The sequence below is a fragment of the Magnolia sinica genome, chromosome 13 (assembly GCF_029962835.1).
Source record: "Magnolia sinica isolate HGM2019 chromosome 13, MsV1, whole genome shotgun sequence".
Lineage (NCBI taxonomy): Eukaryota > Viridiplantae > Streptophyta > Magnoliopsida > Magnoliales > Magnoliaceae > Magnolia > Magnolia sinica.
The window spans coordinates 13,436,539-13,463,578 of record NC_080585.1 but is presented as its reverse complement, the minus strand read 5'-3'; the positions used below and the strand labels follow the sequence as shown (position 1 = coordinate 13,463,578).

At 40.5% G+C, this 27,040-nt stretch overlaps 1 protein-coding gene and 1 long non-coding RNA gene across 3 annotated transcripts; both read left to right on the top strand.

Annotated features, from left to right (window-relative positions):
- Positions 1-458: 458 nt before the first annotated feature.
- Positions 459-20,524, top strand: LOC131222880 (AP-4 complex subunit sigma). 2 transcript variants are annotated; one of them, XM_058218115.1, is made up of 4 exons: positions 463-706; positions 10,754-10,840; positions 19,672-19,740; positions 20,166-20,524. In XM_058218115.1, the coding sequence occupies exons 1-4, from the start codon at positions 566-568 to the stop codon at positions 20,298-20,300; spliced, it is 432 nt and encodes a 143-aa protein (XP_058074098.1). In that variant the 5' UTR covers positions 463-565; the 3' UTR covers positions 20,301-20,524. The 2 variants fall into 2 exon arrangements, with proteins under 2 accessions (XP_058074099.1, XP_058074098.1); XM_058218116.1 differs by lacking the exon at positions 19,672-19,740 and having other exon boundaries at positions 459-706.
- LOC131222881 (uncharacterized) lies at positions 13,851-18,890 on the top strand. The gene is made up of 2 exons (XR_009160217.1): positions 13,851-17,126; positions 17,162-18,890. It is a non-coding gene; the product is annotated as an uncharacterized LOC131222881 (long non-coding RNA).
- Positions 20,525-27,040: the final 6,516 nt, after the last annotated feature.

Sequence of the window (27,040 nt, the reverse complement as noted above, 5' to 3'; positions counted from 1 at the left end):
GTTCATACATTTTTACATATAATTTTAGTTTTAAACCCAAAAATGATATGGATATAAATCTCCGTTGGACCACACCACAGGAAAATAATAGTGAATGGATATCCACCATTAAAATTCTCCTAAGGCCCACTGTACTTTTTATTTGACATCGAATATGTTGATTGGCTCATAAAGGCCCAGATGAAGGGAAAAAACAAATATCAGCTTGATCCAAAACTTTTGTGCCCCCCGAAAAGTTTTTAATGGTCTACACTCATTCAACACTGTTTCCTGTAATGTGGTCCACTTGATATTGGGATATAGATAATTTTTGGTTTCATTTACTAAAATGATCTGAAAGAATAGATGGACGGAGTGGATGAAATATATACATCATGATGGGGCCCACAGAGCACAGAGCACCGACTACCAGCCATTGGCTGGTGGCAGGGGGAGTAGCCAACCCCCAAACTGCGTCCCTCAAGTTTTCGGTGGGCACGCCGCGTACCAACGCGAGTCACGCAGTGCCTGGAGATTCCGTCGCCTCCCTGATAGAAGATCGAGAGAGAGAGAGAGAGAGAGAGAGATGGGGATCAGATTCATATTGCTGGTGAACAAGCAAGGGCAGACGAGGCTCGCTCAATACTACGAATACCTGACGCTGGAAGAGAGGAGGGCTCTCGAAGGGGAAATCGTCCGTAAATGTCTCACCCGTACGGAACACCAGGTCTTCCTTCCCCTTCTATCCTCCTCCTCTCTTGCATTTCTCTTAACAACCCTATAATTTCCAACTCTCTTCTCGGCCCTTGATTGTCGATTTCCCTTAGATTTCTGATCAGATCCTGTGATATATTTTAGAGATCTCAATTTGCAATTGAACTTCCAAATGAATTCAACAATTCCCCTTTTTTCCCGTTTTACATTGCTTGTCTCTTGATTTTTTTAATTTAAGTTTATGGATACCGGCAAATTTTAATAAAAACCCGCAAAAGAGGATACATAGATCATCAATGCAATGGAGGGCCGCCCCCCCTTTGTAGGGTTCTATTTGTATTTGCTAAAATGGAAACTGAGGAGACACTGTTTCCATGGAAACATCATTTCCATGTTCTGTTTTTGACATTACCATTTTGTTTGGACAAGACCTGGCAGTCCCAGAAGAATGGTGTAGATATGGCCATGTGGCATGTGTGATATCTTTGTGTGATGGGCTGAATAAACAGAACTGAAGACAGCTCTTTATGAGCAAATCTCTTACGAGGCATGCCGAGCATGTGATTTAGAGATAAGGGCTTATATCCGTTAAGGCTACATTAACATGAGAATGTGCAGAAGGTTGTTGACGAGATAAGAACACATTCGACAAGGGCAAGCATGATTAAATGAAGGTAACCGCTACTTTACAGTTGACAGAATAAAAAATTACTACGTAGGCAATGGTTATTCTCACGACTGCATCAAGAATTATATAAATAGTAAAAGAAGGCACAAAGAGAATGATCCATGATCAATCAACTAAACCCAAACACAAACAAATTAGTCAGTGTGACGTTGCTTATCCAATCATCTGGGACACCTAGCTTAGTCATTAGGAGTAGTCCCATCCGTCCCTACGATTATGGCAGACCGACTTAGTGGTAGCTAGCAGATGTAATTCCCTTCCATTTATGCCTGCATATCAGATATGAAGGAAGACCGCAGTAGCTCTAGGAATCGCCCACTTATGCTCATACACTGGGTCAGCAGTAGGTTGTAATCTTGGCATTGCTCAATCCTCGCTCATCAGTGCATTGCTCTACAAAGCACCCCGTTGCTCTCAGCCAGATTGGTGATCTTGACTTAGTGGTAAGTTATCGCTTTTCCGCATCCATCTCCGACCTATTTTCACTTAGTCACATAATTGCTACACCTTCGGAAGCTCTTGATTCTTAAGGCAAAAAAGAACTCATTGGAGGAATATTTCCAACCTTCGCAAATCGGCTAATAGTGCACTTGACAATTGGCTGAATAGACGACTGATCGCGCTCCCAACCTAGCTCCCCTCTATCTCAACGCCAAGGGTTGGTGGTTTCAGTTTGAATTAGACCCAATTGGTTTTGACACGCCCGCAAATCTCATACGTGTACCACATGGTCGAAATTCAGACCAACACCATTTTTTGACACGCTCGGTGAGACAGGTGTGCAGTTGTCAGTTGAACGATTTGATAAAATGAGCAGTCGATCCACAATAAATAGTGATAACGTTGACAAACGAGAACTTCATCAGGGCCTCGAAGCATTCCAAATGCAAGCCGATCCTGGAGTTTCAGAACCAGTGCCTTCGGCTATCTTGGAGGTAGGTTCATCATCGCAAGCTAACTCCCTGGAACAAGTGACGTAGGCAATATGCATGCAAGTTTGCAATAATTAACCAAGCAGTCCAGAGCTTGGGTCGAATCTTTCAATTAGATTTTGAGATTTCTCAATGAGAGGTTTCCTGAAGTATGTCAGTACAACACGGAGGTACCCCTTTTTGGAAACATTCCATAGGAACCACCGATTCCACCTCCATGAAATGTTTGGTTGGATCAAGGCCAAGTCACCTGAAACATACCGCCCCAGGCCGATGCTAGGAGAAATGGCCGACCAAACGGTCAAAATGAATATGAAGGAAATACTAGCGTACCCCTTGCGAGACAATTCATGTTGAACAATGAAGCATTTGGGGGGCAGGGTCCTTTTGTGCAACCACCTTAGATAGTTAATCAAGGACCCCAAGAACACATGGGAATTGTTTTGCCTGCACAAATAAGCCTAGAAGAACTGATTAATTTGATATAATTAGTTATCGACTAACGACGTGGTCGCCGAACTAATTGGCCAACATATTGTAAGTCCTACCCGGATTGGGTCGATCGACTCACTGAGGTATTAAGAGGCTATAAAATGCCGGATTTTTTTACTTTGAGTTCTGGAGAAACATGCTAATTTATTGTATAACACATTGGCCATTTTACTATGCAGTGCGGTGAGTTTTCAACTAATGAATATGTAAAATTGAACTGGTTTCCAAATGCATTGACTGATATTTCTTTCTCATGATATATCGGTTTATTGCCAAATTCAGTACACACTTGGCAAAACATGGAAGAAATGTTTCACTCTTAGTTCTTTCGAACAGAACCCGAACAATCTTTGGCCTACTTATCTCGTCTAAGACAGTTACTTGACGAATCGGCTGAAAGTTATATTGCTCAATTCAATAGATCAAGAAACATATGTAGACTTTTCATGCCAGAGGTACAGTTTGTTAAACTGGGCATGGAAGGTTTAGATATTGAATTTTGCAAGAAATTTGAAGGAATGGATTTCAAAGATCTAGTTCACCTATCCACCAGAGCGACCAGATACAAATGACTTTTACATGAAGAGAGCCAACTGAGGAAATCATCTCCTGGAACGTATTATCGTGACCCGAATTATGAAATTGTGATGGCAGATATAAACTTTAAGAGACCTTTTATTTGCACGGCCTTAACAAAAATTGATGATAAATATTCTGCTCAAAGTTCAAATGCTGCCAAAGAATTTTTAGAGCGTGGCAGTCATTTCTCTGGTCGGAAAAGTTATCAAGTTATTGCCGAGACAGAGAATACCCATGGCTGATGAATTAAAGAAAATTGAATGTTGCAAGTCTTATGGCTCTTGTTCTCATTCGACCAGAAATTGTGTTGTTTTTAGGAATGTTATTGAAGGCAACATTGATTCAGGGACGCTAAAATTCTCGGAGAAAGAAAAAGAAGCCATGTTAGTGGATATAGATCATTTTCCCGTCTTCAATCGGAATTAATATGGTTTCTGCAAATTTGAAAACGATGACCACTCTTAGGAAAAAGTTCGACTTGGTAACAATTGTCGAGTGGCTGCACTTACGTCGGCTAAAGGAAACCGGTGGGAGGTCGAAATTTAAAGAAAAGATAATCAAGAAAAAGAGTCAGAAAAATAAGATGGTCGTTATCGAAGACCGACTATGTTAACGGTGTTATAAAGATGCGCAACGAAGGGACTCTACGCGAGTTTATTATGCATTGTGGAAACAATTGAATGTGCATGGCATTAGCACAATTCAAAATTACCAAGCCGCTAACCCACGGAGGAATTCGTGAGGCTTCACACGGAGTGATGCTCCCGAGGATTACATCATAAAACGACCAAGAATGGTCAAGCTTGGCGCAGGCACAAGCTTGCTCATATTCCTCCGATAGTTGATTTGCCTCCATTTGGTGCAATGCTGTAATCGGACAAGAAATGGCCGAAATATTTGAAATCCCTGAAAGCAAGGTCATATTCTTGGGACAATTCATAAGTCCGTTCTAAGGTATCCAAGATATCCCGCAATTTAGGGTTAGTAAAAGCAAAATTTGTTACATGATTGATTAAAGGAAGGATATCGAAAACATCAGCGGAAGTGCTGATGGCGCTTAAGTCCATCACCAACAAGGTAGTCAAGAGGGCATGAGCCTACATGATTTCAGATGGACCATTTGAGGCCCGATCGAAGTCAGAAGAGCGACCTTGCAAAGAAGACATGATAATTGCACTCGAGCAAAGAAAAGAAACAAAAGGAAAGAGCTGCACAGACTTTGATATCAGCTAAAGAAGGTAGGTATTTATAAGCTCATGAGCTCACCTGAAGTTGGCACGCCACTTGTTCACTATTGACAGTTATGAAGACGTGGACATGGTGGGAACAGTTAATCATCCTGCATGACAAAACTGCCTGCATGTGGAATGCCACTACTTTAGTGCTTGCATAAGACGCGACATTCTCTTAAGGGTTGTCTCTCGTTAAAGTGGGGACAACATACTAAAGCAAAGACAGAAGGCTGAACATGCTATTTGGCCAAAGCGTTCGCTTATTGAGAAATTTGTTAAGTGAGATCATTTGGGTATGCACAACTTTAGTAGTAACCAAAGGTGTCTTTGTATTAATGAACCATCCATTTCCTTTCAAGGTCTGTTTGGGTTGTTTTCCCTTATTGTTTTCATCAAGATTTTCTTGAAAAAAAAATAATCCTCCATTTCCATATTCGTTTTTTGGAAAAATAGAATTTTTCAGCGACAACTTACTTGAAGATGAAAGGTAGCACATGTGTGGCGTTAAAGATTTAGTATGGCACAAGTGTCAGAATGTCACATGTGCGGCATTGACACATATGGAGCATTTGAAGATGAATAGTGGCACATGTTGCACATGTAGGGTGCGGTGCTTGGAGATGAATGGTGGCACATAAGGACCACTTGAAGATGGTTGATGGCACATGATGCATATATAGATCATGTGGAACAATTGAAGATGGACGATGGCACATGCGGCATGATGGCATAAGTAGGGCAACTGAAGATGATGGTGCCACATGTTGCAAATGTGGCACACTAACTGGTGGGGCACTTGAAGGCGGACAAGAGCAGAGGTGTTTTACATGTGGCACAATGGCACATATGTGGTGTATTAAGATTGATGGTGGAACATGTGACACATGTGGGGCACTTAAAAGATGGACGATGACACAAGTGAGGCACTTAAAGATGGGTGTAGCTAACATGCAGTGCACTTCGTACAAGGATGTATTGTTTTCTCTCATTTTCCTCAATTTCTTGGGAATAATGTTCCTTGGGGTTGTTTGACAACACCAGTTTGGGTGTATTTGAGTGCATTCAAATTCCAAAAGTTGTTTGGCAGCTGGATTTTGGAGTAAATGGAATCGAACGTAAATGAAATACACAGCTTTGGTGTGCTTTGAAATCTCATCATTTCACTGTGATTCTAGTGTAATTGGAGTGAAATGCCTTTTTTTTTTTTGCTCATTTTTAAAGACAGGAGAGTCGCACGTGTAACAAAGGTGTTGCTAAGCTTTTAATCCATTGTATACAAGGCACGCTGATGATACCCCAAAACGATCTAATTATTATACCCCAAAACAATCCAATTATCGGTTGCATCACTAAAATCACATCAATAGAATGATCCGAACTGTCCAAACATTGGCCATGTAAACAGACGATTAAAAAACATTAGCGAGTCGCTCGTTTGTGATCCTTATGCTTGTGGCCCACTCGAGGCTCAGAATATCATCATTTTTTGCCAACGTATATATTTCGATGGGCTTATTATAATCATTTTATCAAATATCACATATGTATATTAATTTGGGATATTAAAGTTGATTTTATAATCAAATTCTTATAAATATACTACATAATTTCAACGCATTCCTATTTTATGGATCCTAGTGCATTCCGATTACAAGTTGTCAAATACAACCGAGGATTGGAAATCACCTTGATTTTGATTCAAATGCATTCCAAATAGAAGCTCCCAAATGAGTCCTTAGCTATGGGCAAGGAAATAAAACTTGAACATTTTCTAGGAAATGTGGAGAAATGTGTTGGTCTGGAATTTGGCCACGTGGTACACGTGTGAGATTTGTGGGCGTGTCAGAACCGATTGGGTCTAATTCAAACCGAAACCACCGACCCTTGGTGTCGAGATAGAGCAGTGTTTGGTTGAGAGCATGACTGGCCGTCCATTCGGCCAACTGTTAAGTGCACTACCAAGCGATTTGCGAAGGTCGGAGATATTCCTCCAATGAGTTCTTTTTGCCTTGGGAATCAAGGATTTCGGAAGGTGTAACAATTGTGTGACTGAGCGGAAATAAATCAGAGATGGATGCGAAAAAGCGAGGACTTATCACTAAGTTGGGATCACCAACTTGGTTGAGAGCAGTGGGGTGCTTTGCAAAGCAACGAGTTGATGAGCGAGAACTAAGCAATGCCGAAATTATAACCTACTACCGAACCAACGTATGAGCGTAGGCAGGTGATTCCTAGAGCTACGGTCTTCCTTTAGATCTGGCATGCAGTGCAGATGGAAGGGAATTACAACTACTGGCTACTACTAAGTTGGTCTGGCGTGATCGCAAGGATAGACTGGACCACTCTTAATGACTAAGGTAAGTGTCCCAGAGGACTGGATAAGCAGCATCGCGCTAACTTATTTGTTTGTGTTTGGGTTTGGTCGATTGATTGTAGATTCTTCTCTTTGTGCCTTCTTCTGCTATTTATAGAATTCTTGATGCATTTGTGCGAATAATCGTTGCCTAAGTCGCAATTTCCTATGCTACCAATTGTAAAGTAGCAGTTACCTTCATTTGATCATGTTTGCCCTTTGCCGAATGCATTCTTATCTTGTCAATAACCTTCCGCACATTTTCATGTTGACAGCCTTAACGGTTACAAGTCCTTATCTCTAAGTTAGATGCTAAGCACGCCTCTTCATAGATTTGCTTAGCAATGAGTTGTCTTCCGTATATTTAGCTCATCACTTGAGGATATCACACGTGCCATGTGGCCATGGCCCATATCTACACCGTTCATCTGGGACTACTAGGTCTTGTCCAAACACTGCCCCCCATGTTTCTCTCTTTTCGGCTGAATGGAGAGAAACGTAAAATGATTTGTGAGCATTTATTGCAAAGCCATGTGGCACGATCCCCATTTGTCTATTTACCAAACAGTGTTTCTGTCGCTTCATTCCCTTTCAAATTCGACCACGTGTCCTTCAGAGAGGATACTGTCGCATCTCTGTTACAACTTTTGCTTCGAAAATCCCCCTATCATCATTCGGTAATTAATGTTGCGTGTGTGGCAAGCCTATAAACACCTACTCGTCTTCCTTATTCCTCTTTCACAATCTAAATCCTCTCAAACCCTAACTCTCTCTTTCTTTACCAATCGTCATGGCTCTTAAGAAATCTTCTGCTTCGTCCTCTACTTCAGCATCTCCTCTTCTTTCTCCGTTGGAGCCACTCCGATTTTCTTCCTGCTCAGAGGTAATCTTCACATATGAGTCTGACACTTCTAATTGTACTCTCTTCTTAGGCCCTGCATTTCTTCCTTTTTCTACTCTGAATCTCTCCGATATATCTTTGCATTTCTCTGCCGACTATGGCCCACTCCTCTTGATAACTGGTCAACTGGTACAAACGGGTTAAAGCCAAGTACCATTCAATATGGACGGAACTCGGCATTGCGGAATGCATCCATTTGTCTACCCGTAGAATCAAACATACTCCTTCCCTTCTTATCGTGGTGGCTTGTTTCTGGAGTCGTTTGACCAACTCCTTTCATTTTAGGTGTGGTCCAATGAGTCCAACTGTCTTAGACGTTTGTGCCTTAACAAGCCTTCTACCCATTGGGTTTAAGTTTTACCCCGGGTACTACTCCGGTAAGACCGACAAACCTACTTTCGACATCTCCACCTGTATATCATACAGTTCTTGTATGGTGAAGGAAGCCAAGACCGAGGGTGAGGTAACCCATCAAGAACATTGCATTCCTCTTTATGTGGATTTGCCGCTTTCTTTGTTGCGTTAAAGCTGACCAAAGTGTATTCTGGTTTGGTCGAAGCTCTAGTTGGCGGCAAAAAGATAGCGCTGGCTCCTTTCGTTCTTGCTCATCTATATAAAGGTCTCTATGACCTTTCGACCGAATGTCCTCATTTAGGAGGCTCTTTTTGGTTACCCCAATTTTGGCTCTGTGAATATTTTCTCGAACTTGATAATGAAATCAGTAAACCAATCAATCAATTTTCTTCATATGCCAAGCAATGTGTTTCCATGTTGGTCAAACACATGGATTTCAGCAGTAGCTTGAACCATTTCTTCTCTCCCACTTGATTGACATATTCGCTTATTTTGTCCATTTTCGGGGAGACATATCGGTCCATATTGGTTTACCAACCAAAATTTTGATTTGACCAACCCAACCATGGTTACAAATCGCCGTGATATATGGGCCAGTTATTTGTTGGCTCGACACATACCCGTTGGTGGTGCTGATATAAAATTTAGGGAAAAGCACCAAGAACGGCGTAGAGCTGTACTCTCCCAACCTTCTTGCTCATCAATTTGGCTACGACCAATCCATTCCATTTCCTTCATGCCAACTTTCTCTTAACCAACCTCCCTACGAGCGTCGTCACATCAAATCCACCGAAGAGATTATGACTGCTCTCTTGAATCATGCCAAAATATACAAAATGTTCACCCTGATCTCTCTACCTATCCATCCTTTCTCGACAGATTCCTTCAAATCCTAGTGCTCTACTTATTATGGTCATAGATGGACTCCGTCAATTCAATCGGTTATTGATAAAATTTTGCCGCCTCATCAATCTCCCAAGGTCCAAACAACCTAGCCATCATCGTCTAACCCCCCGGCCTGAAAGAAAAGAGCTAGATCTTGGACCAACAGGTCTGCTCAATTGGCTAGTGAATCTCAGACACCTCAGCCGCAGGACAAACAAGAAGGAAAGAGCAGAAACGTATCACCCCAGCCCAACCAAACCAGGTATCCTTGAACCAATCTCAGTCATTCAAGAATTTGAACAATTTTTTAACATGAAGTTCGACCCTAGGATACCTTTTACCGCATATTGGCCGGAAATGCAAAAAGTTTTTGGCATTGTAAGGATTTCCAATTAAAATAAAAATAAAAATTGTGAAAGAAGGTGGGAAAAGTACATAATTCCTCTCGACAATTGGGAAGCCGAGAGGCGTAAGGCCATATACTTTCCCCCATATAATGAAGAGTTGCCACTATTCCCTAAAGCTAATTTTGCATTGGCCGAACCCATTTTTTACCTTCGTCCTGGGGCAAAGCTCGGCCCTAAGGTGACATTCACTGGTGGGTATATGAGCACACCCACATCTTCTTTGATTAGCTTGCTAGGTATGTTCCTTTATGATCGTCATACTTTCACTGCTTTCTTACCTTGTTCTATTGCTCTTGGTCAAAACTCCTTTGTTCATCACTTCTATTATCCAGTGAAAGAGGCTCGACCAAAGACATCAATTGGGAGCGGCAAAACATTGCACGCCACAGTAAGGATTCCTGCTCCGGTGAGAGAAATGGCTAGGGCAGGAAGTCAAGCGGAGACGCCAACATTAGCTGGTAGAGCTAGACACCGAGCCAAACCGAGTCGAGCTTGGCACATATGGTGCATGTGCACATTGGCATATGTGAGGCACATCACATCAGTGGCCTAGATCCCTAAACTCTGTGTTTCTCACTCGTACGAACTCAAGTCCAAGGATATTGCACACATCCTTGGGCTGAGGATATATAATTCCACTCAACTCAAACCCCACAAGAACAAGTTACAGTTATTCATGGACCATGGTGAAAGAGGGAGGAGGAACTACCCTATGTTCCTTTTGATTTCTACCTACATTTATCTCTGCCTTACAGACCTAATTCACTTAAGTTGATATGTGCTCCCTGGATGGTCCATCGATTTGCTAGTTCTTTTCCTTGTTTGGTCCGTCTGCTCTTCCATGGACTACATTACTTTTGGAACACTTCTTCACAGGATAGCAAATTGAAAATAATGAAAATTTAATCAAAGTAGCACAACTGTCATTTTCATTTCTTACCATAAAGTCATTACCTATTGATTGTTTTATTACTTCTCAACTGCTTCCATTTTTAGAGACCTTGGTTTCAGAAGGACTAATAGGACCCCTTGAAGGCTATTAAATTTTTACCATGACTGTCTTCTCTAACGTAGCTTGCTGCGCTATTTGACATTTACTTCTTTGATGCGATTGGAATTGTCATCTGTACATGGAAATGCTGTTTACTATGATGGATGGATGTTATTCAACATGACAATCAATATATTCACTGTTTCTTTTGTTGCTATTGATGTCCAACTTTGCCATTTAGTGCAGTGTTCATTCGTTGAGCATCGGAATTACAAGGTTATTTACAGGCGGTATGCATCACTTTTTTTCTTAGTAGGGGTGGACAACGATGAGGTGCGTCATCTTATTCTCTTCGTGTGATGTTTTATAAAGATGACTCTCATGATTGCTGAAGCTGGTCATATGAAGCATGTCTTGTTGATTCATGCAACCCACGTAGGGTCTGTTTTGATGGAATGCAAACTGATAAATGGAACACTTGGAAAACAACAGATGCTGCAACAAAGCGTTTGCATTTGCTTTCCCCTCAACAAGGGAGTACAACCTTTTTTTTTTTTTAATACACAAAAAGTCAAATAGGGGGAAAGAAGTGGTCTCTGATGCGGCATTTTAAATGGTAATTTTGGAGGGAAAGGGTTTCCCTTGGTGGGATTGCAATCCAAACAGTTGCAACTGCAGAGGCAAAGCATTTTCCAGGACTTTTTTTAGCAAAACAAACAGGTGCAAATAGTTTGCTTCCCCTAGTACTGATGTTACTATGCATTCTGCTTATGTTACAAGTTTGCTTTGCATTACCTTTTCTGAGTTTGCACTCTACCCAAACAAGTCCTTAGATTAAGAAGCCATGTAGTTACTATCTTTTAAAATTGGTGGATTTTATTTAAGATGCACACTGCATTAACTTTGATTTCTAGGTTTATGTAAATCTGAGCCTACTATGTAAAGCTCGGGGTCGGGAATCAATAAGTAGGAATTTAAGAGTCTCATCCTTGTTGACCTAGAAATCAAAGTTAATGCAATCATCATTATCTAAGCATTAATTGGGATAAGGCTTAGTTGGTGATGATGGTAATTGCATTAACTTTGATTTCTAGGTCTAGACAAGGATGTGACTCTTAAATTCCTACTTATTGATTCATGACCCAAGGCTTTGCATAGCATGCTCAGATTTTCAGCTTTGCCAAGTAGGGTCCATGGCTCAGTCATTGTTTTAAATATTGGTAGAGCTCCCTGCACAGGGGTGGGGTTGGCACATATATTTAAAAAACATGAGCTAAAACTCTCTCAGATTGGAAGATCCTAGCCACTAATTTTGGTACTTGTTAAATGTGGACATTGCTTTGTTTCTCTTTCCAAATATATATTTGTAAGTGAATGATAAAAAGTAAGTCTTGCACCATTCAGTAGATTTTCGTGGAATGCTCCACTCACATTGGGGTCCATGGCACAACCGGCTGATGGGGACGATCTGCCCAAGCGTAGGCACCTCCAAGCTAAGCACAAGAATCATACAAAGTATAAAGAAATAATCTGAAATTTTTATTCAATTCTAAGATGCCTTGGTACTACTCATCACAGGACCTTATAAAAGCTCTTGAAACGTACAAATAAGGAAAACTCATAATGTCATTAACAACCAATGACTTGCTACAAATATGAAAAAAGAAATAAAAGAGATAAGAATGTATTTAAAATATTTAACTAATTGATTATTTATAGCTAGTTGATTGATTTTGCTAGCTAGTTACCCAAATAAGCTAGCTACCTAAATAGGAAGCTTGGGCCTCCTTATTGATGGGCTGGTTGTTGGGCTTGGGCTTAATAGGCCTGGCCCTAGCCCATGGGTCGTGGGCTCAAATCAGCCTACATCGGTTCTCCCCTGCTTGAAAGAACTCGACTCCAGTGAGTTAATGACCTAATCTTGCCCATAGAGGTTAGGATTCAAATGCTGGAAGTTTGTGGCTGTGATCCATGTAGCATCGGAGAGAGGCCGTCCTTGCCAAAAGACAATAAACTTTTGATAACCACCTTGGTGCATGGAGACAATCTAGTTATCGAGAACATCAACAACCATGCCTGTAGGTGGCAAAACGGTCGAAAGTGTGATGGCTTGTTCTTTGATATCATCGTCAGTATGGTGCTCATGATAAATTGAAAGATCTTCCACATTGAAAGTAGGATTCATAGGTAAATCTAGTGAAAGGTCTAAAACATAAGCATTGACACTAATCTTGTTTATGATTTTGAATGGTCTCGCATTGCAAAGATGGAGCTTTTTTGAGGTGTTGTAGAAAAATTGTTCAGGATGAATACGGCCCATAACCATGTCACCTTCTGCAAATTTAACAAAGTGACATCTTATATTTGCACGTTGCTTATAACTTTCATTACTTGCGGTGATATTGTGTCGAACTTCTTCATGCACTTGCTGCATATGGCAGATGAAGTCATCATCTTCTGTGCTTGGTCTCGACTCTATAGATGCAGGAACCAAATTGACTGGAATACACGGTTGTATACCAGTTACTAATTCAAAAGGTGACATCTCTATGGACTTGTTGACTGAGTTATTATAAGCAAATTCAGCCATGGGAATTACTAGGTCCCATGTAGCTATTTGATCGCGGACAGAACACTGTAGTAACTTGCCTAAGCTACGGTTGACTACTTCCGTTTGACCATCAGTCTAAGGGTGGTATGCACTGGAGAACTGAAGCTTGGTTTTCGTTGATGCCCAAATAGTTTTCCAGAAATAACTCATGAACTTGGTATCACAGTCGAACATAATTGTCTTTAAAAGCCCATGAAGACGAACAACTTCTCAAAAGAATTATTGAGCAAAGCATATACCGTATTCGAGCATGGTATGAAATGATCCATCTTTGAAGATCGATCAACCACCACAAAATACTGAATCACTTTTCGAGCGGTCTTTGGCAAACCCAGGATGAAGTCCATGCTGAGATCTTCCCACGGAGCATGTGGGATCGGCAATGGTTGATACAATTTACTGTTTTTCTTTCGACCCTTAGTAAGTTGGCAAACTCTACACAACTGGCAAATCTTTGTGACATTTGATTTTAGACGAGGTCAAAAGTATCTATCTCCAACAAGGGTTAGGGTCTTATCGCGGCTTAAGTGACCACTACACCTACCAGCATGTAACTCCCTCATAACGTACTCGTGGATGGATGTATTGGGTAAACAAAGTTGCGTTCCTCAGAACAAGTAGCCATTATGATTGCTTAAATGTGGGTGTTTCTCTCACTAAGAATGCCTATATAAATACGTCAGAAATCCTTGTCATTAGCATACTCACGCCGTATCTCTTCGAATCTCACCATCGATGACAATAGATGCGTGTGGCAACTTAATGCATCAACAACCTGATTGTTCTTGCCAGCCTTGTAATAAGTGATATAAGAAAACTCTAGAAGGTAAGACTCCACTTGACACTACGGGCACTCATCTCCTGCTGAGAGTTTAGGTATTTGAGTGCTTCATGATCAGAATATATGACAAACTCCTTGCTAACCAAATAGTGATGCCAATCCCGTAAAGTTTGAACGAGGGCATAAAACTCCAAGTCATAAGTAGAGTATCGCTGCTTCGCATTAGAGAACTTCTCGCCAAAGAAAACTATTGGATGCCCTTCCTGATTGAGAACTCCACCAACGCTAATGTTAGAAGACCTCAAATACCTTCTCAAAGTGCGGAAAGCGCAAAACCGGAGCTTTGGTCATCTTATGTTTGATCCTATCAAACGCTCATGTTGCTGCACTTTCATTGAAACTTCTTTTGTTTCATACAATTAGTGATAGGGGCCATGATGCTGCTGAAGTTTTGCGCAAAACATCTGTAAAATGTAGCGAGGTCATGGAAACTGTGAACTTCAGAGATAGTGGTAGGTGTCAGCCAATCAACAGTGGCTTTCACGGTTTCACCTTGGCGAAGTCCACCTCTACACCTTGCGATGAGACAATGTACCCTAAGAAGACCAGTGATGTACTCATGAAGGTACACTTTTTTAAGTTGGTAAAAGCACTCGCGACGAAGGACTCTGAAGATAAGACTTAGGTGATTGAGGTGTTCCTTCCTTGAATTAATGTAGATAAGAAGTCGTCAAAACAAATAACAACAAACTTACCAAGAAAAGGGTGTAACAACTAGGTCATGACGCGGATGAAAGTGCTAGGCACGTTTGTGAGACTGAATGGCATAACTAGCCACTCTTAGAGACCATCCTTCGTCTTAAATGCTATCTTCCATTCGTCACCAAGTCGAATACGAATCTGGTGGTATACATTGCGAAGATTAGTCTTAAAGAAGACAATAACATTTGGCATTGAGTCCATCATAACATTAAGCTGAGGAATTGGAAAGCAGCACTTCACTGTGATTTTATTAATAGCTTGGCTGTCTACACACCAGTGTTTTAAATAGTGGTAGCGTGATGCGTAGCGGTCAACCCTCTATAGCATGTTACGTAAATATGTAGCATAAGTTACACGATACTTCTATTTTTTAATTTAAAAATAGGACAAATATAATAAATAGTGAAAAAAAGGAAAAAATAAAAATAAAAATGCCTAAAAGATGATTCATTTTATCAATTATAAGCATGTTCAAAAAGTTATTAGTTATCATTTATCAAAAGCCAATCCACATATATAAGCCAAATCAAATAATTATCACATCAACAACTTTCTAAGCAAACCACTTTAATTAATAATGTCTAATAGAAACCACAAGTCACAATTATGAAAAGAAATAAAAATCCCATAGGTTAAAAGTATCAAGTACAATACAAGTGTCACATTCCTCAACATTAGAAACAAAGAAAACATGAAAAGAATAATAACTTAATAAAATAGTAAAAAAATACATTGTAGCTTACGCTACGGACACTGCACACTATGTAGCTGTAGTGTATACTATGACCCCTGTAGTGTATGCTATTGGGGATTTACGCTATTTGGGACGCTACGTAGCACTACAACCATGCTACGCTATGTAGTGTACGCTACGGGCGCTATTTGAAACAGTGCTACACACATACACCAACTTCTATCCCTCTTGGGAGTAAGGAGGGTTAGCACCACACATGGGCTTAGGCTCTTTCGGATGGAGCCCTTTTTAAAGAACTCATCAACTTGACGCTTCAACTCAGCGTGCTCGGCAGGACTCATTTGGTATGCTGGTAAGTTAGGTAAAGATCCTCTAGGAACAAAATCTATAACATGTTTAATATCCCGCGGCGGAGGCAACTCCTTAGGCTGATCATCGAGGACCAAATCCTGATATTCATGCAATATAGATTCGACTTCATCAGAAATAAGCTCAGCCTGGTCAGTAACAGGCTCCTGCACTTGTATTGTGACTAGAGCGAACATTACGCCTTTCCTCCTTACTCTCTTCCTCGAATTTCCACATGGTAAGAACACGTGAGTTCGAAAGAGCAGCTGATGCCAATGATGAAGGCGTAGATGTAGGAGGTGGCGTAAGCTGCAATGGGTAAAGAAGGATATGATGACCTCACCATAGGAAAGTATACGTGCTAGCTTCACCGTTGCTTTGTACCTTTCAGTCAAAAAGCCAAGGCCGACTGAGAAGGATGTGTGTGACATTCATTAGAATTATGTCATACCAAATATTATCCTCATATATGGCGATTTTAAATGATACCAAACACCTTCAAGTCACAGGAATGGCAGTGTCGTTGACCCACACAACCTTATATGGTTTTAGATGCCATTCGGTTAGCAACTTGAGCTTATCAATCACATCTTGATATATAATGTTCATTGCGTTGCTTCCATTAATGATCGTGCATAACCTACCTGACATTTTTATCCATGTACGGAAAACATTGGTCCGTCTCCAGTCTTCATCTTCCTCAGTGGTGATAAGGAGGCGGTCTATGATAAGAGTAGGGCCTTCAACCTCAATATCAACTGCAATTTTAGCAGGAGGGTCCTCTGGCTGTGATGTAGGTTCTACATAAGGTTATTCCATCTCGATGTACTCATCGTAATACTCATGATTGTCCAGATAGTAGGGGTCCTCATTATCACAGTAATGGACGCTCCTAGCTTGCGAACACTCATTAGAAAATTGCCTTATCTGTCTGCAATGGTAACAGTCAACACCCAGCCGTTCTCTCTTAAATGAAGGATTAGGATTTAAGACCTCGGCCATTGGTGTCATGTCCTTGCACCGCTGGTTGCTTTTTATGTGAATTTGTGGCGGAGGGCATTGTAAAGGTTGGGGTTGCCTCATAAGAGGAGTCTGCATTTGTGGACATGACTGAAAAGGGTAGGGAGGTGATAGGTAGCCTTGTGGCGAAGTCCGATTGAGATGCAGATCCGAACCCTTTCTCACAGATGGTTCCCTGATTGGAGAGTATGCTGTCACAACTACTGTTCAACTTGTCGAGCCTTCTGATGAACATCATAAACTGACTCGAAATCATACATGACTATCTCATGATGTATCTCTTGGCGTAATCTTGCCCGATCGCGGTTAGTTGTTATGTGATTCGTCTATGCAAGCTTACAATAACAAGAAAACTCACTGTACTTCTCAGTGTAGTCATCTAGAATAGGTTGATTTTTTTTGGGTTTTAATGGGTTGGAATATGAATGATTTTGGGAGTTTTAATGGGTTGGAATATGACTGATTTTGGGGACTTTTAATGAGCTGATTTTGGGATTTTAATGGAGTGGAATGGGGCTGATTTTGGGGATTTTAATGGGCTGGAATATGGCTGATTTTGGGGGGTTTGAATGGGCTGGAATGTGGCTGATTTTTGGGTTTTTAATGGGCTGGAATGGGGCTGATTTTGGGATTAATGGGCCGGATTATGGAGGTAGATGGTTGCCAAAATTTCGACAATCTCCCCTTGTCAATTGGACTTTTGGGCTTTGTAAAAGAAAAGAAAAAGTGTGAGTGGGGGGTAGAAGGGATGGATGCAATGAAGAAAATAAAGAAAAAGAAACATAATTTTATAATTAAAGAACTTGAAAACAATAATATTGAGATTGTTGTTGATCTAAAATTTCAACCTAGCTGTTGGGACCCACTCTGATACAAAACTGGCACAGCGGGCTGATGGGGAGGATCCGCCCAAGTGTAGGCACCTCCAAGTTAAGCACAAGAATCACACAAAGTAGAAATAAACAATCTAGAATTTTTATTCAATTCTAAGGTACCTTGATACTACTCATCCTAGGCCCTTATATAAGCTCTAGAAACGTATAAATAAGGAAAACTTATAATGTCATTGATAACCAATGACTTGTAAGAAATATGGAAATAGAAATAAAAGAGATAATAATGTATTTAAAATATTTGACTAATAGATTATTTATAGCTACCTGATTGGTTTTGCTAGCTAATTACCTAAATAAGCTAGTTACCTAAATAGGAGGCTTGAGCCTCCTTATTGATAGGCTGATTGTTGGGCTTTTGCCTGGCCCATGGGTCGTGAGCCCATATCAACTTGCATTAATCCAGATCACGACTTGCCACAGCTGAAAACTCTAGCGGAATGTCTCAATCTCAGCTGGACCTATTGTTCACCTTGTTTGATTTGGTAAATACAGAAGTAACTTTAGATGGATACTAATCTGGTACACAGTGGGGGCATCTAGTGGAACCAGTAATTTTGGGTACAGAACTTGATGGTTTCTTATCGTTCACATCCAGAACTGATCATGAAGAACATTGACTATGAAGAAGGGGGTAATAATGGAAAACTGTTGATTGATCAAGGGTTTGGGCTGTCGATAGCAAGGGTCTGCAGCACTGATTTGGAAGACTTGGATTTTGGGCATTTGAAACAGAATGACCATCTCAAAAGTTATAATGAAAGAAACTAGCAAGTCCCGCACCCACTTTGTAAGCTTCTTCAGAAACTTTCGTGACCTCACAAAACCTTGAGAGGCCTCCCAAAAACAAACCTCCTGCTCTGATACCACTTTGATGCAGGACAACTAACCACTTGCTCTAAAAGCTCGAACTGATAGAGCATGGCGAATCAATCCCTTTATCTCATAAGCCCAGGCCCCACTTCACACGTGTTCGGTCCCTTGGCCGAACCCTCCTCATGGGCCCTACTTCACATGGGGCTGAACCCCCCTCATGGGCCCCACTTCACACGGGTCTCGCCTCACACAGGCCGCACATCCTGAGTGTGCCCCCACTTCACACAGGCCACCCCACTTGAGCTTGGTGTGAAAATGCCCCTGGGCCTGCATTACACAACCCATCACAGCCAAAGATTTCTTTCAAAAAGTCAGAAGAATCAACATAAACAACTTGGATGAGTTGTGTTACAATAAGTTTGGAAGGACATCGAGAAAAACCTTTAGTCTTCAAACATTTATAAAAAAAATAAAAAATAAAAAAATAAAAAAAAACAAAAAAAAAACAATCACATATTTTTCATAAGTTTTTTCATCGACTGCAAAGGATGTGTAAATTTATAACTGCAAGCCTTCTCTGTCCTTTTTTGCCCATAATGCAGTTGTTTTATATGACAGTTTGTCTGTAGGCTGTTGCGCTAGCATGCCCTTTGCTCGACTAGGAGAATTTTTTCGTTCTTAGTGCTAAGTGCTAACTTAGGAGTTAGAAAGGAACTGCTGTCCATACCCTATGGTTTTGATACATTAACCTGTTTTTCTACTTGGACATTAGAACATCATGCTTTTAGTATTAGTCTAACACCGGAAGTAGAAAAACAGTTTTATCTTAATGCTAACCTTGGCATTTTGGAAAGGGAACTGCTGTTTACACCCTATGTTTTTGGTATATACACCCATTTTTCTAATAGGGTATCAGAATTGTACACTTTTAGCACTACTCTCTGCCTCACTGATACCAAAAGTAGAAAAGCAGGTTTTTCTTAATGCTAACAATGTGATTTTGGAGAGGGAACTGCTATCTACACCTTACACTTTTGGGTATATGCAGCCTCTTTTCTACTGGTCTGATACCATAAAAAAAGGATGCATCCATCAAGAGCATATGGTTTATATGTCGTTTCCCTTTTGAAAATAGTAATGAGTAATCATGATATAAGAACCATTTCTTGTTGGGTAGCACCCTGTCTAACTGCATGAATGTTCCATTCCTTCTTTTTTTTTTCCCCTTTTATTTGGCAGAATGAGCTAGCTATTCTAGAATTCATACATCTGTTGGTCGAGACCATGGACCGCCATTTCGGAAATGTGGTATGTCTATCAAAAACATGTCTGATGAAGGGCCCGTCTGAACGCACCCTCCAAAACGGTGTTTGAGGCCTAAATGCTGTTTTGTCCAAAAAGCAGTTGCTGTTGTGTGTTTGAATGCACTTTGGGAACCCCTTCTGCCCTACTGATCAACAAAATATGTGCGAAATGCCTGAGTGGTTCTTTCTAAGTTGACTGAAAAGCAGGCTTGGAACACCCATTTTCAGAAACCGTTTTTTGAGGAGCTGCTTCCAAACGGGCCTAAACCATCTTAGTTAGAACAGAATCAGCTTGTATTTTCTTTCCTTGTTTGTCAAGGGTGTGTTTGGTCACACCAAATCTCATTATATTTGGTGCAACGAAATGCATCCTAAATAAAGAATTTGAGCAATTCTTATTTTTTAGTTTTCCTTTTTCTTTTTCTTCAGTGTGAACTTGATATCATGTTCCACCTTGAGAAGGCACACTTCATGCTGGAGGAGATGGTCATGAATGGATGCATTGTCGAGACAAGCAAATCAAACATTTTGTCACCAATACAGCTCATGGACAAGGCCTCATAAACTCAATAACTTGTTTCTTCAAGTCAAGGTACAGTTGGTTTTAAGGCTTTTGTATTAATTAGTAAAGATAATCAATGTCAGCTAGATTGGTCTGCAATATTCTCATGGTATACCATGTCGCTTGTCTTATGTGATGCAATTGTAGGTTTATTATATACTGCAACACATGGGTATGCAAAAATAAAATAAAATCTCATCATATTCCATGTGGATTTTTTCATGTATTTCTTTTCTTGAGTTTTGATGGAATAATTGCTATGTTGATGTTTATGTGAGAGTATCTCCTATTCGCATCTTGTTAGTACAGGATCAGTGGTTGTCATGCTTCCTTTCTTGGGGTTCTTTCTATAAAATTGTTAATGCTCCACATGTATTTGGGAAATTGTCCAGTGCCATCACTTGTAAGTTTTCAAGCAATACATCTGTATACATTGTACACATTTGAGATCTAGCTGTTCATCTATTGTGCCCAATCTTTGGTCGGCTGTACCCAAAAAATCACAGCGATTGGATGATCCTAGCACTAATTATTAGAGGACTTGATTACGCATGAATGGTTGGAGATTTTGCAACCAAATATAGCTCCAATCCTACTAGCAATGAGACCAAGGTGGGAGTTGCCACCATATTTGAAGCAAGGTAAAGATAGGAGTGGCCACTGCATTTGAATCAAGGCCACCTTTTGATCTGGATCAACTTTGTATACCCAATTTGCTTGTCAGACTCCAAAAGTGGTCGACAGAACAATGATCCCAGGTGAAGTCCTTGTCACGAATTAGGAAGATGTTAAGAACCCATTCATCTACGCAGATCAATCTCCAATTTTTTTTGAAAGATGATAATTTATTGCTGGAAAAAAACTACAAGGAACACAAACAAAAAGGAAAACAAGAAGAAAAGAAAATAAGAAAGGAGAAAAACAGAAACTAACAAAACAAGACAGACCTAGAAAAAGCAACAGAAAACAAAAACCAGTCCCACGACTGGTGAGGATGTGGACTTAAAAAACAAATAAAAAAATAAAAGGGGGGAAATAGGATGTGAGATGGCAAACATATTGCATATTGTCTGTTAGAAATCACCCACAGGTAAAAAACAAATAAAAGAATAAAAGGGGGGGAGGATGTGAGATGGCAAACATATTACCTATCGTCTGTTAGAAATCACCCACTAGTATTCTAGCCTTGAAATTCACCGACATGCTTTTCTTGTTAGGAAACCTGCTGCTGCTTGCTTACACAGTAGACAAGAGAGGGTTTAAAGGAGAGGATTTGTAGTAGGTGGTTTTTTGTATGAGTGTAAAAGGTGGAGATTGATGGATTTTTTTCCTCTTTTTTTTTTTTTTTTTTAAAATTTTCTTTTTAAAAAATTTTCAGAGGAGATTAAAGGATGAGATATAGAGACTATTGAGATTTTGGATGTGCTTTTAGCTAAGAGGTATGGCAAAGGCAGTGTGTAGTAGGTTGGGATATAAGGGGTGATGAGGTAGCATGGACATATGGAGGAATGGAGGAGTGATGTAAGGGTGATTGAGGTGGTTTGGGGGAGTGGTGTTATGATATAAGGGTGACGGAGAGAGTAGATTAGCATGATGAGGCAGATGCTTGCCTTTGATCATTTTGCACCCAAACTGATGAATTTTGACATATTCCTCAGTTAGGGAATTTTCTACATGGATTTGGGAATTGCCTTTTCCCTCTCTTTGAATTGGACAACAGATTCAAGTGCCAGTATCGTGCCTTCTCTCTTCCATGACTAACAGCCCAAGCAATATGTCCTTTGAATCCCAGTGTTATAAGTGTTTGCCTAGGGTGATTTTTCCTGTCATCAACAACGTAGGAAATTGTGAAAACTAAAAGCTTAATCATCTTCGTGCATCCAACTATGATCACAAACTTGACAAAATTAATCATCTTTGTGCATCCAACTATGATAACAAACTCAACAAAATTAATCATCTTTGTGCATCCAGCTATGATAACAAATGGGGTCTTCAGCTAGAACAACGTAGTGATCCGATTCTTCTTCTTTTTTGACAGAACACGAACGATATTATAAGAAATTAGAAAAGAAAAGAAAGACCAACTGTACAAGAAGGTAATGGATAGCTGTCAGTTATTAAAAACCACTCTAAAAAAAGTTTGCCCAGCAGAAGCCGCGGCCTTAAATCTCATTTACAATAGATATTCTCTTCAAGAGGTCATGTACGACATGGAAGCCCATGTGGTCACAAATCCCCCAACGCAATGATATGATCCATGAAAGCTTCCCTCACCAGCTTAATACCCATACAAATAGCTAACAGTTTGATGTGATCTCCTTCGCCAATTGAACCTGAGAAAACCAACTTAACATCCCCATTTTTGTCCCGAACCACCCAACCAATGCCTGGCTGCCTTGGGTTGCAGAAAGAGCTTCCATTAACGTTTAGTTTCCACCAGCTCCTTGAGCCTATGACTTTCACTGCTTAGAGATCCCATTCTCTTTATTTTCATCAATAGATGGATCCTTGAAAGGCCATGAAGTCTAGACGTCTCTGTTCTCACCTCCATGCCTTTTTAATAAGGCGTGAGATGGAAGGGCTTTGTCTGTCCTCGTGTTCATATCAAACTTTTCCCACTCATAAAATTTAGTTGTCCAATTTTGATGTCTGATTGCTGTGCAATCTCCGCTGAAGAGTGAATCTACAGACACCAAATGCTGATTGCATTTTCGGCTGTTGGATCAATGATCATAATCAGTGTAAATCTCGGCAGAACATAGTCATCAAATGGGGCCTACTCTTTGGGCAGCCCATTAATTCTTCCTCTAGTGTCAAGACCAAGCTCACCTCAAATCCATCTCAACACATTCGTTAGCTCATAAATCTTATGTTATACCCCACCCTGCATACCACAATCAACTTTACATCTAGACCCCATCCACACCACCTCCATTGCCCATTGTATCACAGCTCCACACCTCCATGGTTCTAGCATGTCCTCTCATCTCTCAACATAGAAACAGATCCAGAATCTCCGCATCCTCTTTCAGGTCCCACAGCTGTCAGATTTCGCCTCATGCATTAATGCAAACATGCACCGTCCACAACATCATCTCCTATAACAGGCCTTGTCTCTATCATACATCAATCTACACCATAGTTTTAAAACTTGAAAATCCAGTTGACTCGAAAGTCTTTTTGAGTGACTATGGTGAGTTTTTTTTTTTTTTTTCCCCCCTCCTTAATATCAAGGCTGGGTGACATTTGATCTTTAAAAATTATGAATATTTAGAGCCATAGTGAGTTGAGTTTTCTGAAGTAAAAAAAGTAGAGCTGAGTCAACAAAGTGATGATCAAATCGAGTCTTTTCTTTTTCCCCTTTCAAGTTGTTTTTTTTTTTTCCTAATTGGCAAACATAGGTCTTTACACTGTCCTCCTCAAGTGCATAATCGAGAAGAACTTTGATTGAACGTTGCACATTGACAACTTTGAACGCTAAAACACTACTGTTGAGCAGTTTCCGATGGTCAATTGCCAACATGCATGCCATCTCGTATTTTTCCATTTTCATTCATTTATTTTTTTTTAAGTTAACATGTTTTGTAAACGAAAGGCCTCTCCATCTTAGTGGATTAGGTGTACCTCAGCCCTTACCCTAGATTTCAATCTTGTTGGCGACTTTTGGAGTCTGAAAAGCAAATCAAATATACCATGTGGGTCCAATTCAGGAGGTCACCAATGGGCTTGATTCAAATGTGGTGGCAGCTCTCTTTCTCCTCGTTGTTTTTTTATATTTTTTTTATATTTTTACACACGTACACACACCCCACACACACGCTGGTGAAATTTCACCACCTATGGGTACTCAAACCCTTGACCGGGAGTTGAAACTCCTGAGAGTCTACCACCCGGGCAAGAGTAAGGACCCCTCTTTCTCCTCATTGTTGGTAGGACTGCACGGCTACATAAATAGTTGATATAAAATGGGCACAAGTCCTCCAATGACAGCTATAGGATCATCTGTCCGCTGATGTTTTGGACCATCCATGGTATGCCAAAAGATGGATGTACTAAATGTTGTGCCAGCAAAGGTATATGCAACACAACCTGTCTAAGGTAGGTATGAGTGTCGATAGTTTGTTAAACTAAACCTATTTATGCACAGGAATAAGGAAAATAAGGACAATTAGTTCGAAATAATTGACTGGGGTAGGTAGATTGTGTCAAACATGAGCCGTTCAAAATGGGTAGATAGTCCATGATTTGTCAAATTCATTTATGCACATGAATAACGAAAATAAGGTCAATTTTTGTGCTAGGCAGGATAATATACATATTTTACTAAAAATGTGAATTAAAGATAAGAAAAGCTTATCTTTAGTTAGGTTCACGTGAGAATAAATGTTCCACGCACATACACTGCACGAGTCAAATGTGCCACATGTGTGTCCATTTAGTTCAACCGCCCTACATGGAGGTGAGATTTATGTTTAAGTGCCCAACATGTGTCATATTTGTGACCGTCCATGTTTAAGCACCCCACATGTGCAATACGTTTGACTTTCATGTTTAAGCATCTCACATGTGTCATCATCAATCTTAAGTTTCTTACATTTGGTACATGGAGGGGTGTACATCGAGTCAAACCAAGTCAAGCTGGCCTCAGCTCAACTTGGCTCGGCCACTAGCTGACCTCAGCTCAAACTCGGCTCGGCTTGGTCCTTGAGCCTAACTGGTCAGCAGCTCGGACTAGCTCGGGCCGAATTCGAGCCAAGATCAAGCCGAGTTCGCCACTGAGGCATTTTCACAAACACCCAGACTGCACCTTCAAAATCTCATTGTATTTGAGATAGCAGCAATGGGTTTACAGGTATTTTATCAAACACCTTCTAAATAACATAAAAATCAAGAAAAAAAAAAAAGGGTGTTGGTTTCATATACATACCTTCCTTGCCACCAGCCACACTTCTTCGAGTCATTTCAACAAACACTTGGTGAGCAACATCAATATCAAAGTAATTCGAGTTGGGTTTGATCCGAGTTGAGTCGAGCTGGGGGCCAGCTCGAACTCGGCTCGAACTCATTTTCGAGCTAAAAAAAATCAGCTCGACTCGGTTCGAACCGAGTCAAATCGAGCTTTTTCGAGTCGAGTCAAGCTAACTAGCTAGCTCGGTTCGTGTACACCCCTAGTTACATGTCCTATCAATTATATTAATATCTTACACATGCAGCGTTTCGTCTTTATTCCTTATTTCAATTTATTTCCGGGAACAAAATAGTTAGCCTAAGACATTATGACTTAGATATCCTATTCAAGACCACGTGTCCGAGATAACTTGTGTCGGACATTCCTTTGCTTGCATCCAAATGGCCCTTGGTATTGGCTACTTAGATACAGGGCCTATGCTTACATTTAAAGAAGAAGAAGAAGATGTAGAAGAATGGCCGTCAAAATCTTGGCCACTGGGTAAATATGCTTCTCATCATCTTCTTATTGAGGTGATTTAATTTTCTATATAAGTGGACCAATGCGTAGAACCATTGCAGACGTGGCAATCATAATTTGAGATGCGTAAAAGCTGATAACCTTGGAAGTATCCAAACTACCTTAAATAAATAAATAAAAACAGAGATGATACAGAAGGTCATGACAACCTGCCCCTCTCTGATTGGATGTCTAGTCTATTTCGGTAGGTCAATGATCTATTGTATCATTTCACCAACAAACACCCAAAACCAGCACCACATTTCTGACGTGGCATTTTGCTAGAGATCCAGGCTGTTCATCAGGATGGTATAATGGTGAATGGGCCGTAGCCCAAAATTCAGGCCAGTATTTTCTTCAGGTACCACATGTTGATATAAAATGGACGGTTAAAGAAAGATAATTGATGGTCCACATTAAGCTTGCACTTGCAATCTAGCTTGTATGAGATCCTAGTTCTCATGGTGGGGTTATTGGGCCTAGACCAAGCCTCGAGCTCCTCTAATTTTCAGGTTGGACATTTTTGCATAAAGGATGGATGATTGAAGAATGTTAAGTAGCAATCCACACGAATTTACGCATGCAGCTCACATGATAAGTGGAGCAGCTTATTTTTGGGCAACCGCACATTTCTTGTGTGGCCCTTCTAACGAATGGCATGGATGCCATGCCACGTCTGTATGCACATAAACTTAGGTTTATCCGACGGATCCGACCCGATCCGAACCTAAGGCCAGGATCAGGTCGGATCGAGTAGGCCCACTTAGATCCAAACATACATCGGATCCAGTTCAGATCAGTGGCCAATTTGGACCAATCCGATCCGTCCATGTCTTTTAACAGATAATTTTAGGGCTTTATCACAAAAATGGAGTGTATCCAATCCTCAAGTGGAGAACACCACCGGAAACAGTGTGAATTGAACATCTATCGTTGAAAATTTATTGGGGCCAAAGAAGTTTTAGAGCAAGCTGATGTTTATTTTTTCCCTTAGACAACAAATAAACATAACAGTGGCCTTACAAAGTTTTCAACGGTGGAAATCAATACTTTTATTTTTTCTTGTGGTATGGTCCACTTGCGCGGTGGATATGCATCAATTTTGGGTTCAACCCCTAAAATGATATGGAAAAACGAATGGATAGTGCGGATAAACTACATGCATTCAAGGTGGACTCAAACAGAGTTTAGTCAATACGATAAAGATTAATGAGGCAATCCAATTCCCTGTGGTACGCGAAGACAAGCGCTTACACGCCTCGAGCTGCGAGT

Excerpts from the sequence above, each read along its gene's own strand:
- LOC131222880 (XM_058218115.1), top strand. The coding sequence starts at position 566 with ATGGGGATCAGATTCATATTGCTGGTGAACAAGCAAGGGCAGACGAGG. Across the intron at positions 10,841-19,671 it reads TAGGGGTGGACAACGATGAG|AATGAGCTAGCTATTCTAGA; the intron begins GTGCGTCATCTT and ends TTTATTTGGCAG. Across the intron at positions 19,741-20,165 it reads ACCGCCATTTCGGAAATGTG|TGTGAACTTGATATCATGTT; the intron begins GTATGTCTATCA and ends CTTTTTCTTCAG.